At 37.9% G+C, this 16636-nt stretch overlaps 1 protein-coding gene across 2 annotated transcripts; it reads right to left on the reverse strand.

The window, feature by feature from the left end:
* Positions 1-2490: 2490 nt before the first annotated feature.
* On the reverse strand, positions 2491-16623 carry LOC140337370 (peptide methionine sulfoxide reductase MsrA-like). Of its 2 annotated transcripts, none has more exons than XM_072421101.1 (6): positions 12709-16623; positions 12449-12517; positions 12231-12350; positions 5640-5744; positions 4334-4440; positions 2491-2716 (listed from the first exon to the last, which is right to left on the reverse strand). In XM_072421101.1, exons 1-6 carry the CDS (start codon positions 12779-12781, stop codon positions 2564-2566), a joined length of 627 nt encoding a protein of 208 aa, XP_072277202.1. In that variant the 5' UTR covers positions 12782-16623; the 3' UTR covers positions 2491-2563. The 2 variants fall into 2 exon arrangements, with proteins under 2 accessions (XP_072277202.1, XP_072277209.1); XM_072421108.1 differs by having other exon boundaries at positions 12841-14491.
* Between the last annotated feature and the right edge of the window lie 13 nt (positions 16624-16636).

The following is a 16636-nucleotide window of genomic DNA, read 5'->3' on the forward strand; positions in this document are numbered from 1 at the left end:
GGCAAAAACGGCTACCGCCTCAATAAAAGACTGCTGTTCTGGAACAAAGGGGAGGGGGGTTGAGGGTTTCCCAACCTATCATTGTACTACATGGCGGCCCATGTGGTTCGGATCTTGGATTGGTTTAGACATGCTGGGGATAAACAGTGGGTTGGAGTTGAACAATTATTTACTTCCATTCCACTCATGGCTGTCGACGCTACCTCAGCCTGCCTTAAGAGCCCACTCTGATCTTTGCCACGTGGAAGGCATGTCAGAAACATGTTTCAACTAAAAATGTCTCCCTGGCCCTCACCTCTGATACTGATTCTAGGAAATCTGTCTTTCCCCCCGGGACTGGAAGATAGGTTTGTGGGTTGGGAGATTAGGGGGTGCAGTGTGGGGATCATTTTGTTCAGGATCAATGGGTGACGATGAAGATGTTGATGGCCGACACTTGCAGGTACAAATTGAATTTCTGGAGACCTACACTTCACTTCCAGGAGTAATAGTTGCACAAAAACTTTGTTTAAGATGTTATGTGTTGGGTGGGGCTCGTCTCGACACTCTCTCTCTGAGTTTAGGTGCTACCCTGATCCAACCCTTCAGATTCTGTTTTGTGTCTCTAGATGGTGTCAGATCCTTTGACCAATTTATGTATTGACTTATGTTACTGATTTGATGCTGTATCTTCTTTAGCCACAGATTTTCTTTGGACAATGTAGAATATTCTCTATACTGTTTTTGTATTTCCTTAGTATCTTTTTTTGAAAGTTTTGTTTATGTTAGTAGGTTTATTCAAAACTTTTGAAAAATAAAGAATGTAAAAAAAAATATATAAATATATGAATTAACTAGACAGAAAGTGATACAAAATCAGTAAGAACAGTTGTCACTAAGGCAAGAGATGAAAGTACATTTTCCCATGAGGATTTGGGTGACAAGTTTGTGAGTAATTACTGCTTACTTCCTGTTTTGTTTGTTAGAATGGAAGTAATGTAATGTCTCCTGAATAGCTAAGATGGGAGAAGGGTTTAGCCAACTTACACTAACAAAATAAAAAAAAACAAAAAAGGTTCTAAGCTTTAAGCGAGGTACACACTTTCAATAATTATCATTGAAAAACCAATGACCAACGATTATTTTGAACGATAGTATTGTACACAGTTCTGTAAATGCTGTAATGATACAATCATTCAAATATAATCCATATCTAACATGTGTACACTATTGGTGATCATTTGAACAATGCAGGAAGTGACATGTAAAAGGAGAAAGTGTACTGCAGAAACATCCACAATCAGTGAACGACCATACACACAGTAGATAGTGACCGATCATTGCTCATCAGATCCACCAAGACGGTTGTTCTTTTCCAGCAACAACCCTCATTCGCCGGCATCATTGGTCAGTTGTTGTGCACTTTTTTTTGTTAACGATTATCAGACCATCGGTCGTTAAGTTATTCGTTTTTAACGATAATTAATACAAGTGTGTACGCAGCTTTAGGTTAGGGATTTTTATTTAGCCTACAGAGTAATGGGGGTGTGCAGTTAATCAAATGACAAAACAAAAGGAAACTGTATGTACCCTTTGTATACTGGCACGACTGCCGACTCAACATTGGTAGCCAAAGGCAAGGAAACTTGGCTCTAGTGAGAGGATACTAGTAATGAGCAAAGAAATCCAAACATGACCCTGAATATTCTGAAAACAGAGATTAATAAAAAAATCAATATGTGCTATTAGAACTAATAGTTGTGTTTCCTGAATAATCATTGCAGCCAAATGTAGCTCAATGCCATGGAGAAAATATGGACACAGCTGTGGCAGCGGAATACAGTTCTGAGTACAGAGCACTATGTAAACTTATTTCAGTTGACATATGCTAAATATTCCATTGTTGTGTTTATGATCTATCAACCAGCAATATTTCAACTTTTATCGCAGGGTGAAGATAATATTGGAAAAGCCTTTACACATGGAAAGGAAACAGACAGAACACATTTTCTACAATATTTGATGGATTATCTGCCTGACTTGCTTTACCAAGAAAAACAAGGTACAAGTAAGCTTACACAGACTGCACCATACATAGACAGATCCGCCTTTTATACCATTTTGCTGGGATATTTGTTTTTATCTTTATCTGTTATGCACATCTGGTTTAGTCTTTCCTATACTGTGCAAGACAAAAAGCTCTATTCTTTATATTATATGTATAACATGTGCTCCTTTATTCATGTTCATTATTATTGCTTCTCAGCATGTCTAACAAATGTGTGTACTGTGTATATGCAATTATAGCATTTCAAATGTAGGGACTACTAGTACTAAAACTAGCATCTGACAATCAGCAGGACCTCCTTAAACAAAACTGAATGAACTGATAGATCCTTTTTCAAAAAAAAGGAGAAAAAAAAAATCAGGACAAAAGTAAAAGTATTGCCCATAATAACCAGTCAAACATTTTGGAGCCTATTTTTACAGCAATGAATGATAGTCACCAAATATGTGTAACATTTTATTGAAGCATGATCACAGTTAACCCTGTTAAAGAGGGAAATACCATCTCCTCTGATCTCTAGAGGATGCAGCTGACACCGGTTCCCTTCAGGCCACAGTAGCCATCTGGGTTTTTGTGCAGATATTGTTGGTGATAATCCTCTGCATAATAAAACTTTGGAGCTGGAAGGATTTCGGTGGTAATGGTGCCCAGGCTGACACTGGTAAACTCCTGTAATTATAGAACAGCTAATTAATTTAGTGTTTTATGAAAACATTTATAAAATCACAGAATGACCCGCCTAAACTGGGATACTATATTTCTAACAATAACAAGGTAGAAAAACTTACCAGGAAAGGCCTTCCATGTAACGAGCACCAATTTTCTGAGGAGCTGCAATGAACTGTTAAAATTCCTGTTCCCCCACCTGCAGCCCTCTGGCACTTATTAGGCAACCCTTTACCTCACCTAGGCACTTACTCAGACCACTAAAGGAAAAATAATTTTTATAATCGGTATAAGTAGATAAATGCTTTGGGTTCTTTTATTAATTCTAGATCAATCTTTTCTGTGTTGTATATGCTTTCTTTCTTGGTTTTCCACTGATCTTTTATAAATAGGCTAAATGTATTTTAAAGTATTCAATATGACACAATTTCGTTTGAAGAGGACTGCAGAGAGCAAAAATGGAAAAACTATAAAAAGTAAAAAGGTTTTAAAAAATGATGGTCTCTAGAAGCAATATGTGATGCACTGATGTGTCTTTAGAAATGACGGCCTCTTAAAGCATGTCCATAGCCCCCTTACCTCCTATAGAATGTTCAATGTCCCCTACCTTCTCCTGTAGTATGTGTACAAACTTTGACAGCTTTCTGCGGAATTACATTCACTGGTTATGTCCAGCCCTTTGGGGCTCTTCTCAAGAAAAGTGACTTTTTTATAATTGGAAGGAAGTAACAGATGTCAAGTATGCAATGTACAATTTTCAATCATGTAACCATTAAAAGGAATAATGTTTACAAGCTTGAAAAGGCGTTTGCTCCTTTAAAGACACTATAGCACAATCCTGCCATGTTCCTGTAGCCATCAAAGTCAGTAAGATCCTTATATTATATTCTCACTATACCCTGAATAGTGCATGCTGTAGTCTACTACAAAATGATTATACAAAGTTTTCAGCTGCCAGTGGTAGTTTACACAATTTGTCCTGCGTCTACAAATAGTTGGGTGGCATAGGGACAGGTCTTCTAGTAGTAACCTCAGCATTTGTGCCTCCCTAGACCCATATCAGTGTGATCTGCTTACAAAAGTTTAGTAACAGGAACAGTTTTTTTTTTTTTTTTTAAGGGTTTTTAGCAACACCCCAACACTATCAGGATCACCTCCTAACAAATCATTGTTCCCAACGTGGCCTACAATATTGTGAGGAATCATTGTTGGAGATGACTATTCCTACTGATGTGATGGCAAAATTTATACAGGGAAAAGTCTGTTTCCCTCGGCCATTTATAGGCTTGTGCCTAGTGTGTCTTATTTGTAAACCCAGCCCTGGTAGAATGAGCAAGTGCCATCGTAAGTATAACAAGCTATGAGCAGAAGTAGTGCCCATTAAAAGACTTAAAGCAGTGGTGATGTCCTTTCCTGAACGACTAATTTGCCAATTTATAGAAACTAAGAAAGATAAAAACAGACTTCAAAAGAAGGGCATTAGGCTGTACTGGGTCACTAACTTGCCATTGCTGATTTATACATATGTAAATAAAATTCAGTGATGCCCGACTTCGGTTCCTGACCAACTGACCTAACTTGTTCTATGGAATGTATGAGTGTAGATAACAGAATGTTTACCTTTTGGAACTTCTCTTTTGATAAAAGGGCTGCCTCTTTCTGTTGATCTCCATAGGTGAATATCACTGAGCGGTACTGACTGCCTACATCCTGTCCTTGCTTCATTCCTGCAGTGACAGATGAAGTGATCATGTCAGGGAAACAAAAATATTCCAATAGTAACATTTTCCATTTCTGTTGCAGCCTGCTCATATATACTCAACTGTCAAACTGCAACATTTTGTATTTCAGTTAGCCAGTTAAAAAAAAACAAAAACAAAAAACCCTTGACAAATTGTTAGGCTAAATCTGGCCACATAGTGGAATTTACAGCCAGATGGTAACCTAAGTTTAGGTCAAGTGGGACAAACATGAGAATATGGAGCATCATGAATATTTTCAGACATCAAGGCTATTGCTTAAAGTGAACTCCAGAAAATGTAATGTGGTGCAGCTTAAAGTCCTCATAGGCGGTGGCTGCATTTGTTTTCCTTACTCCATGATTTCATTATTTCAAAGTACATCTTCTTCCCAGTTCACTTTAAAATAGAGAACACCCCCATGTTATGTGAGGAAAATGTTGGTATAGTCCTAACACATTACCTGCCCTATAGGTGACAATGCTGGCCCTTTATAAGATGCAGATTGCTTATTGAGTTTTGCCACCCTAGGACAGGTGCGTTACTGACATGATCACAAGGCAAAAATAAGAGTGTAAAACCTAAAAACTAGATTTAAAAAAAAAAAACAAAAACATTTCCAACATACAGGTGTTTTATTCTGATTTCCTGCAAGTCAATTATTGGCATGATGGATTTTTGGTTCATTACAGAATATAACTGGATATGCGATAGAGTCTTTAAATTATTCACATAAAATTTTATTTTTACAACAAACATTACTGAATAATAAATATTATTGGAACACCCAATAGGCCAGATAGGTTGTCTTTTGTGAAAGCCTAGCACAGCTTGGCTTGTAGGAATTTATCATATTACCATTTCTGCAAGAGAGTAAGGGAATGTTAAGACAAGAGATGCAGAGGGCACCCTCTTCTGGCTGCAATTAGTATTACATTCTCCAAGAGTATATATTTAAATATACACACATATATATACATATACACACACACATATATATACACATATACACACACACAGATATATACACATACATATACACACAGTGTATTTTTTGGTTTTGCTTTGACGCTAGTTGGTACATTTGGTTTGTTTCGTTTTTTCACATTTCCTTGAAGAGATTTTCTCAAACATTGTACGCATCAAATGAACACCTTAATTATGGTATACATAAGTAAGCAATGTACCTTCAGTTGGATTGTGGTTTTCCCAGAACAACTTCAATAGGTCCTTATATGTTATGACTTTGGGGTCAAATACAATCCGAACAACCTCAATATGTGCAGTGAGACCTTGAGAGAAAAGAATGGTAGGAAAAATGTTAAAACCTTGGGCATCTGTTGTTGGCAATTAGTTGTGTCCTTAATTGAACTGTACTGAGAAAACTGCCCAATGCTTTCCATGTGAATTGCCCAAAGTGAGGAAGTTAGAATGATTTCCTGATCTGTTTATTTGTTTAAGACATTGGCATTGAAGTCTTTAGGACAGCCAGGGAATTGGTATTTTCTGAAGGAGGATCTAACTTTATGAATTAAAGAAAAAAAACAAAACACAGCAAGGGTCAATAAAATTATTCACAGACATATACACAGTATGCCTACTAATCTGAAATACTCAGAGTTGGCGGATATGTGCAAATTAATAATTTAAAAAGACCTCTGTTGATAACCTTTGCTGTAGTGTTACCAACATGCTTCCTTCCAGTCTGACTATCTCATGTAACTAGAGTCTCTTATCATGCATCAAATATACAGTCTGACAATCTCTTGTAGCTGGCCTATAGCCTTTGACAATCTCCTGTTCTAATACAGCAAAACTTATGATTAATACATTAGTATTGCATTCATAGAATAATATGTGTGGCCTTTTGGTCAAGGGCTCCCTATATCAAGAACGTTGACCACTACAGCGGTGAAATCATCTCAAACAATGGTATCAGGGAATGTGTTAGAATAAATGACCCCCCACCCTAAGTTTTAGAGATTTAGGTGTTCTGTAGGCCTGATAAAATTTTCTTTCCTAGAGTGACAACACTTCTCCATACACAGTGCAAAGAATAGGTGCCATCACCTCAGGACCGAAAGTGTTTTATTGCTGGGATCAGCAGTTTAAATTGAAGGGGAAAAGCCTAAAACAGAAATACAAAGTATGTTTTATTTTAGTAATTGTATACATTTTACTCAGCCATTGCTATGTATTTTTAACAATTTAAACTACTGTCTGCAAGATTTGTTTTAGGATCCAAAGTAAACCAGCACGGTTCTCTCTTCTACAGGGATGCATTGAAGTTATAATGAATACAAGTCTTAGGATGCCCCCTGGTGGCACATTTGTTGCCTACAACTGATAAAGGATGAATTCCTAGCCCAAGTGCTAGGTAGTTTTTGTTACAAAACCAGTAATACAAACCAGAATAGTTAGAATATGTGCAATGTTTTCGTTGGCTTAGGTCATTTCCGCCCTGGCAAATAGTATGCCAGAGGATTAACTGTAACAAATTTAAAAATGCTGCACTCCTGGGTGTTTTTTTTTGTACTATCAATATTGGTGCAAGTGGGACACTAAGAAAGCAGACTAGGGATTTGGCAACCCCTAATGGACCTAAAAGGACAATAGATACCCTATGTGACCCCATACAAAGGACTAGATATCATGCTCAGCCGGACATCTTGAGGCTCCTGGAACAATATTTTTCCTCTGTATATTTAGCTCAACTCCCTGATCTACAGGACTTGAGCGCCCTATTCCAACAGGCCAAATTGCCTTGTTTGGATGCCTTACATCAAGAGATCATTCTCAATGCCCCAATTCAGCTTTCTGAAATTGAAGCAGTTACAAGAAAACTTCCTATGGAAAAAACCCTGGGACCAGATGGCCTACCTGCTGAAATGTACAAATCCCTTCAAGCCATCTCTCTCTTTTACTAAAAGAGATTTTTAATGGTATTCACCTTGACCAGCCGTCTTCCTTTTAATGAGGCCCATACATCTCTTACCCCGAAAACCTTTAAGAATTTAGAATCACCCGCTTCTTATAGACCTATTGCTTTATTGAACACGGAATATAAAACTCTGGCGAGAATAACGGCCAACTGTCTTCATCCAATTATTCCTTATCTCCTTACAGAGCAGCAATTGGGTTTCGTCCGCAAAAAGCATATCTCTAAGGGGATTAGAACAGCTATTGCAGCTACAACACTTACTTATAGCAAGAATCATGTTTTATTAGGCCTTCATGCGGAAAAATCATTCAACAAGGTAAAATGGCCATACTTATTTGCCTTATTGGCACACAGGAAACTTTTCTAACTATGTTTGCTTTCTATAATCCTACAACTTCCCTGATAGTAAATAACCAGCTGTCTCAACCTTTATGTATGCAAAGAGGAACCTGCCAATGTTGTCCTTTGTCTCCACTTCTTTTCAAAATTGCCCCCTGGTCCTCTTATACAGTTAGTTAAATATCTGGACAGTCAACTTTTTTTCTAATTTTGGTTTTGGTACATTACCACAAATATTTTAAATGAAATGCAGTTGAACTGCAGACTTTCGGGTTTATTTCAGTGGGTTGAACAAAAATATTGCATAAAAATGGGAGGAACTAAAGCCTTTTTTGAACACAGTCACTTCATTTCAGGGGCTCAAAAGTAATTGGACAAATTAAATTGCCAGATGCTGGGTTTCCTTCTTTTTAATGCTCTGCCAGGCCTTTACTGCAGCGGCTTTCAGTTGCTGTTTGTTTGTGGGCCTTTCTGTCCGAAGTTTTGTCTTCAACAAGTGAAATGCATGCTCAATTAGGTTCAGATCATGTGACTGACTTGGCCATTCAGGAATATTCCACTTCTTTGCTTTAATAAAGCTTTGGCTGTATGTTTTGGGTCATTGTCCATCTGTATTATGAAACGCCTCCCAATCAATGTGACTGCACTTAGCTGGGTTTGAGCAGACAGTATGTCTCTGAACACCTCAGAATTCATTCAGCTGCTTCTGTCCTGTGTCACATCATCTATAAACATTAGTGTCCCAGTGCCACTGGCAGCCATGCACGCCAAGCCATCACACTGCCTCCACCATGTTTTACAGATGGTATGCTTGGGTTAATGAGCTGTTACACGCTTTCTCCATACTTTTTTCCTTCTATCATTCTGGTAAAGGTTGATCTTGGTTTCATCTGTTCAAAGAATGTTTTTCCAGAACTGTGCTGGCTTTTTAAAATATTTTTTTTTTAGCAAAGTCCAATCCAGCCTTTCTATTCTTGAGGCTTATAAGTGGCTTCCACCTTGCAGTGCACCCTCTGTGTTTACTTTCATGCAGTCTTCTCTTATGATAGACTTGGATATCGATACGCCTAGCTCATGGAGAGTGTTGTTCACTTGGTTGGCTGTTGTGAAGGGGTTTCTCTTCACCATGGAAATGATTCTGTGATCATCCACCACTGTTGTCTTCCGTAGATGTCGAGGTCTTTTGGCATTGCTGAGTTCACCAGTGCTTTGTTTCTTTCTCATGATGTACCAAACTCTAGATTTTGCCACTCCTAATATTGTAGTAATTTCTCGGATGGGTTTTTTCTGTTTTTGCAGCTTAAGGATGGCTTGTTTCACCTGCATGGAGAGCTCCTTTGACCGCATGTTGTCTGTATTTCATTTAAAATAATTGTGGTAATGTACAGAACCAAAATTAGAAAAAAGTTGTCTCTGTCCAACAGTACGTCTTCTTATATCTAACCCACAATTTGAAGGAATTACCTTTGGTAAAACTAAAGTCAAATTTACAGCCTTTGCTGATGATTTTTTATTTCAAATCCAACTTCTTCTTTGCCGTTTACAACAAATCTTTTGTCCCGTTTTGGCCCTTTGTCGGGATACTCCGTTAACGTCAATAGATCAGTGGCCTTATATTTGTATCCTAAACACAAACCAAATTGGCACAAGAGGCTCCTGTTTCATTGGGCCTCTTCTATTTGATCTTTATTTTTTTAACTGCTTTGACTGCTATGCAGGTCTCCTTTAAATCATGGTCATCCCTTCCCCTTTCCTTTATGGGCCGTGTGGTCCTGATCAAAATGGCGACATTTCCTAAACTAATATTCTTGCTACAGGCTCTCCCAATCATTCTTACACAAACAAATCCAGTATATTAATGGATTATTTCGGCATTCCAAAATCCGCTGTGTCATATTACACCAGTCCACATCAAACAGGGGCCTTAATTTGCCCAACATCGCGGTATATAATGAGGCATCTCTGCTACATATCCTTAAGGATTGACTTCACCGCACCTCTTTCTGCACTAAATTTTCCACTGATCTTGCGCTGTGCTCCCCTTTACACCCCATTGTTCTGTTGCATGTCCATAGGGAGTTAATACCCTATCACATTGAATGTAATCCATTGTTGTTTTTACAATGACTCCTTAAGCAATGTCCTGCTATGGAGGGTATGCCAAATGCTCATACCTCCCTTTTTCTTCCCTTGATTGGAAATTCCGACTTCACCCCCGGAATCACTTCTCCAGTGTTCCGGGAATGGGCCACAACGGGTATCCTCTCAATCCTAAAACACATAAAACTTATTCCTTTAGTGAATTGCAATTCCCTAGAACTGGATGCAATTTGTTTGCTCTCATCCAGTCATGTGATTATAGCTTGCTCACGCTCTTTCGGCTACAGACTGGCTCCTTTCTGCCCTGTCTCCTCCTAAAGCGATATCTAAATTTTATAAATTTCTATTGATTATCACACTCCAACTACGGGTTCAGTGGGTTGGGGGCAAAATTTTCCAGATTTGGACTCATCGGTTTTGTTACAAATGTTGCAATTGTCCTCGGTTCGATACCGTGAAATGTTTTTTAAATTATTTCACAGAGCATACATCTCTCCATCCGGAGCGTATCACATGGGTTTACCAGAGTCAAATAGATGTTTTAAATGTGGTGCACCTCAAGCTGACCTCTTTCATAACTTCTGGGATTGTCCTATAATTAAGGATTTTTGGGGACAGATTACTTGATACATTCAAAAACACTTGGTTAATTTTCTTCCCTTTACACTTTCTTGGGGAATATTTGGTAGGGTGGGTGGAGACGAGATTCGCTAGTCCCATGGTGCCAGATGATAGTAAGTAACCATCAGCAGTTGGCAGAAAATGTATTCTCTGTTGGATTTCCACTGACCCCCCCCTCAAATCAAACTACTTGGCATCTTATTAGAACTCTGGAGGATGATCGTCCTATCCAACTTCCGGTTTTCAATACGTACCCTTTTACATAATTCCTCTAGGACCCTCCTGCCTGTTCCTATCTAGATATACCCTAAGGGTTGTATTGATATAGATGTCCAGTATGTTTGTTTGTTTTTTTTTTTTATGACTGATGCTTTTATTTGTGGTATATCAAAAATGTGATTTTTTTTTTTGTTAACTTGTTAAATGTCTATTGGGTTACGTTTTTGCATTGCTTGCACCCATATGTCGCAATGTATGTCACTATTTATTATAAAAATTTGTGGAACTTTGAAATATTTATCATTGCTAATCTTTTGCCAAATGTTTATTTTTCATTTTTTGTATTGTTCTTTTGAGAACTGTTTACACTCTTTATAAAAACACTTTATAAAAATTAAAAAAAAAAAAAAAAAACGCAACAAAAAAAACTAATTTTCAGGAAGTCAGGCTAGCAGTGTCAACTTCCATACCTTTCAATTAAATATATATCTACATATAGCCTGCAAAGTACTAGAATCTATCTTGATAATCACTTCTTGTAAGAGCAACACTAACAGTGACGGGGATAGACATCAATAAAATAGTATAATACTGGACATACGGCAAAGGGTGCTTCCCAACAGGAGATCAGAATGACTACATCAGCTTGATGTGGCATCTACATTGTCCATTGGGTAAAAGATTTGTTTTAGGAATATCATACGTTTGATCTAAACTTCTAGCCCGCAGATTAAGGCTGATTCATAGTTGTTGGTTGAGATAATTGGGCTTTAAAAACTTTGCTGTTGCAGAAACTACCAATATTGTTGAAAGTTTTAGCGGAACATTATATTATACATAACATACTATTTAAGAAGACCATCTACAGATCTCAAAATCCATTTTGAAAAGTAAGATCATTAGGCATGATGGTCAGATTTAAATCTTCAACTAGATAGTATAGTGCTCTGTAGAATGGATTTTCTTCAGCAACTGGCTCAGTGCCTTTACCAAAGTATGCAGAAGATTCTTCTTAATGAAAAGGTATTACCTTGTCTTTTAGTGTTAATTTCTATATACTCAAACATTTTTTGCCAAGTTTACCCTTATCCCCATAGTAACTTTCAAAAGTATCCTCTGTGCACCTTGTGCTTCATATGTCTTATCAGATGACTTGGGCCATACATTGCTGGCTTTCACCTGCAGTATATCTGAACAAAGTGCAGCTTCTCTTTCTTCTGGATCTGGCAGCACTCAAGAAACCACTACATGTGCAGTAATAGAAGGTTCTTTTAGTACCTCCCCTACTTTAATTTACTACCTTCCAAAGCACTAGATTGATTTTAAGAGTGCAGTGTTTCCAAAAGGAGACTATTTATATACTCACTGTAAAAGCAAATTCTACCATAAGGCACAGATATGGAAAACTGAAAGAGCTCTGGCATGCTTCATTTAATATCTGCAGACCAGAAGCAATGATCTGCAGTTGTGGGGTTAAAAGTCTTGGAGGAGTTTCCCCTCAACAAAACATGAGCCTTTTGACCAAAAAATCTTTGATACAATCAGTGTTCAACATTACCTGTACACACTTCTTTGTATGTGGGATTTAGAGTGTAGCCTCCTGCATATCCCACCTGAGTTGAGAAGATACCCTTCTGTCTCCAAAACAGTCGCTCTACTCCCCAGAAGCAGCCCATACCTAAAAATCACCACAAGCCACAATCAGTTTCTCAAAAAAAAAAAAAAACAAAAAAAAACATATACTTTGCTCTATGAAACCCAACTGTGTGAACTTACCAAACATTGCCAGCTCATAGCCAACTGGAAATGGCTCCACTGTGGAGTTTCCATTAACCACATGCTTGTCTGTGAAAAATATAAAGTTGATAAAATAACATGAAATATTTCAGAAGCAAGAATACCACAAGGCAATCGTACAGTGGGGCGATTCCTAGTTAGTGAATTATCAGGATAAACTTTATGATCTAAGGAAGTGTTTTACAGGTAAAACATTATGAGAGCAATGTTCATACGCATGAACTTGTTCACCCTCTTACCTGACACCTGAAGAGCTTCAGTCCGCCCCGGTAGAGCCTCTTGTAATGTGGGAAGAACAGTCTTACTAGGCATGGCTGTGGTATGTGGAGTGCAATTCAGAAAAGAGCTGAGTATTTATAGGGTAACTGTACCTTGATAGGACAGAGGTTACACACATTTCTAATGAGTAACCAGAGAGTCCTGCTTCTTAAAGAGACCTGAACATCTGTACACGATGGGGGATTTGATTTTATAGATACGCTTGTAAAAAAATGACAGCCACTGAAGTCTACAAATCAATTCGTAATCTGCAATGCCCAAACTTGTATGGTTGCTTTGCTCCATTGTACCTGTATATAGTATAGCAAATAAAACAGTTATACAGGATTATCTGACTCTTACATAATCATTTTTAGTTTATGTACCTTTTAAGTTTAATGGATAAAAGCAATAACCCCGATTCAATATTACATTCAAACAGTTATTGAGATTGTGTGTAGGCCAATACACTGTATTTAGCTTCATGGAAACCAGTCGTGGATATTCCAGGTCTCTGCCTGGGAGTTTTTGTTAGTGCACACATTATTCAAACCACAATTGGTACCACTTTCCAGGCAATCCAGCCTGCTTAAAACTATACCCTCTAGGACACTTTGGGGACAATACTACTTTCCCAAATCAGTATACCTCAGTAGGCACTAATGGTATTTTAGGGTAGGACTAGATAGCTCAGCAATCAATCCAAGTGTGGGACCTGCACAGACCACACCCACACAAACCCCAAGTCCATGCTGAATGGTCAGACTGCACACATTTTCACCTCACCAAATCTGGCCCTCGCTGCAAAAAGTTTGGACACCCCTGGCTTAAAAGAAACTACTCTTCTAAGGCTATTGGTAGGAATGACATTTACAGCTACTAAAGGCTCGATGAAAAGAAACATGGACATTCTGAGACCTACAGCTTGTCCCAAACATATGGGGTACACAGAATGATGCAGTAATTCATAAAAACCCTTGTAGTCTAGACCATCTATAAAACTGCTAATGAAGAATTAATTGCATTGGCTGCTTAAGGTTACTGCAAGGTCAGTCCAGTGCTTCCAAGAACTACCATTAGTTCACTTTTCGTGCATATCTGAAGTTGCATTAGTTATTTTAAATTAAAAAAATTGCAATGCAAGTTGGTGCCATAGCAGTCCACTAAAGTATGTCCAGAGCAATCAGCATGTTGTTAGTTAGTGTTTGGCATTGAATCAGTCAATATCTACCTGAACAATAGTCTTTTAGCTCAAAGCAAATGAAGCGAATACCAACGATATTTGGGAATTGGATTGGCATCATCATGATAGGTACGTTGTACATTATGCCAGCGATCATTTGCAGCACTGTACATTATATACCCATCATTGACAGGTATGGTGTACACCTTAGCGAATCCAGCGGAAGACAATTACATGTACATAGTGCAGTTCAGTGAATACAGTCAGCAGCCAATTGCATTCCTTTGCACAGTGTTCTCCACACGTTGGGGTCTTCCTGAGCTCTTTTTATTGCATTTAAATACTCTACAAGCTCCACAGAAAACAGAACATACACTGGACTTCTTTCTGCATTGAACTTCAATGGGATTCAAATCTGTCTACCAAATCATGGCAATTATGGTCACTATAGGCAATCCGTAACCGAAGAGAGACAAGGTCAAACAAACACAAGTTACAGATTTCGGTTAGTGTTAGGTATGCCATTTCTAGAAATAAAGCTGCGTACACACTTGCAATTTTTGTCGTTGGAAAGGATCTTTCACAATCCTTTCCAACGACAAGGGAGTGCGCGATGCATGAACGGTGCTGTACATACAGCACCGTTCATGCTCTATGGAGAGGGGAGGGGGGGAGCGACGGAGCGGCACCCTGCTGCGCGCTCTTTCCTTCCCCTTCATTAGAATCGGCTGTCGTCCATCGTCCGTGGATCCGGCAGGTCGGTTGTCCGGACGATGGACGACACCGACTGTACACACGGCAGATTTTCGCCCGATAATTGGCCGATGCCGATTATCGGGCGATAAAAATCTGACGTGTGTACGTAGCTTAAGCCTGCACCATCTACTGGTCTTAACAAAATTTGTTTTGAAACTTTAATCTGGATTTTATTAAAGAAACATGAATTGTTAAATTTCCTGCCTTTATGGGTAAATGAGACAAGCCCTAATTTTTTTTAGAAAGAGGATTCCCATTGCTGAAATAAAAAATTGTGTTGGTAAAAAACAAAAAAGAATATTGAAAATTTGCACATTTACATTTTTTAAATTAGACCAGACAGATCAAGTCACAACAAATATCAATTTAATGGCCAGTTTTAAGAAAACCACTTTTGACTATACAGTTAACAGGAACATGACTTTTACTGCCCAGTTTAGCAGAAGCACCTGAATACCTTTTCTTTTCTAACCTAATCTCATCTTCTGTGCTCCCTTTTCTCAGTTATCAGCATGTATGTTGTAAGCACAAGTACAATGCAGCATGGCTGATTGACTCTGTGTGGCACTTTTTCCTTTTCCAGTCGGAGCTTGGCTGTACAAAGTACTACAAGAGACTGAGACCAGGTCAAATAAAACTACCAATGCATCTTGCATGGGTAAATTAAAATTATATAAAAATTCTTATATATATTATATATAAATATATAATCACAAACACACTTCTCTGTATGTATCAAATACAAAGTATACCAATGTTTTACTAACGCCTTGAGTTCAGCTTTAAAGATGATTCTGTGGAAGGGTATGTGGAAATAAAACCTATTTACAAGATATTACAAAAAGAGGCCCATGTTTTCAGCTTTACCTCACTTCACACCTAAATTAGACCTTATTTCATCATTAAAAGTTGAATTTTAACTATTATTGTACAGAGCCATGTTGTGACCTCTTAAACATCTGAACACTACAAAAAGGAAATCTGGGTGTCAATAGTAAAAATGTTATCTAATGATGAGTATGGATCACAGATGAGAGCACAATATTAAACAGCTGAACAGTTCTTTTACAAATCCTGTTTCAGGATAAAATATGTTCCACTTCCACTTAAACAATTATGTAAATTGTGTTCCAACAATTATGTGAAAAACTGAATGGTAACACATACTATAATAAGAAGTTGGCAGGATGATGTGTTAAAAATGGAGTATGCAAAGATGGAGTGTGGAAAAGCAGGCTGTATAAACCTTTATAAAGGATTGTAATCATAGTAGATTGTTCCTGTGGGTCAAAGTAGGGAATAGAAGGGAAAAGATAGGGAGGGTAGATGGAAATGATGTTCAATTAGATGCCTCTGTAAGGAACTTTTAGTTGTTTAAAAGTTCAGAGAAACTGTATAATTCTCCCCCTTGTCATTTTTGATGTAGTGATGTAATTATGTATGATGTATAAGAATATAAATACATAATTAACCTTATTGGCAACCGAATCCTCGTCTCTTTTCTACATAGCTTTATACTACTGTTCAAAACAATAAAATCTTATTGAACACTTGCTAGGAAATTACTGAAAAAAAAAATTAATCACTAAAGGAGTTTTTGTAAGAACTTAACGCGAAAAGTTTTCAATGTCAAGCACAGGATTTTGATACCAACAGGTTATGCTGCCACCTCAGGCAGATTTCTACAATGGCAAAACCAACACGCCAGCATAGCCCTTCCTGCTTTCAAGCTTCATTGTTGCAAACACTACAAATTAGAGACAAAGCAGTAGGCCCTGTGTTCAACAATGGACTCTGTTCTACAATAAATTCCTAGAAATAATCTCTTTATAGACTAAAGCTACGTACACACTTCCAATTATTATCGTTGGAAAACGGACGAACGATCGTATAGCACCGATCCTGCACATAGAGTTAACGACACGATCGTTCGTAGATATTGTACACACAATAGATACGATCGTTTGAGC

This window comes from Pyxicephalus adspersus, chromosome 1, assembly GCF_032062135.1.
Source record: "Pyxicephalus adspersus chromosome 1, UCB_Pads_2.0, whole genome shotgun sequence".
NCBI lineage: Eukaryota > Metazoa > Chordata > Amphibia > Anura > Pyxicephalidae > Pyxicephalus > Pyxicephalus adspersus.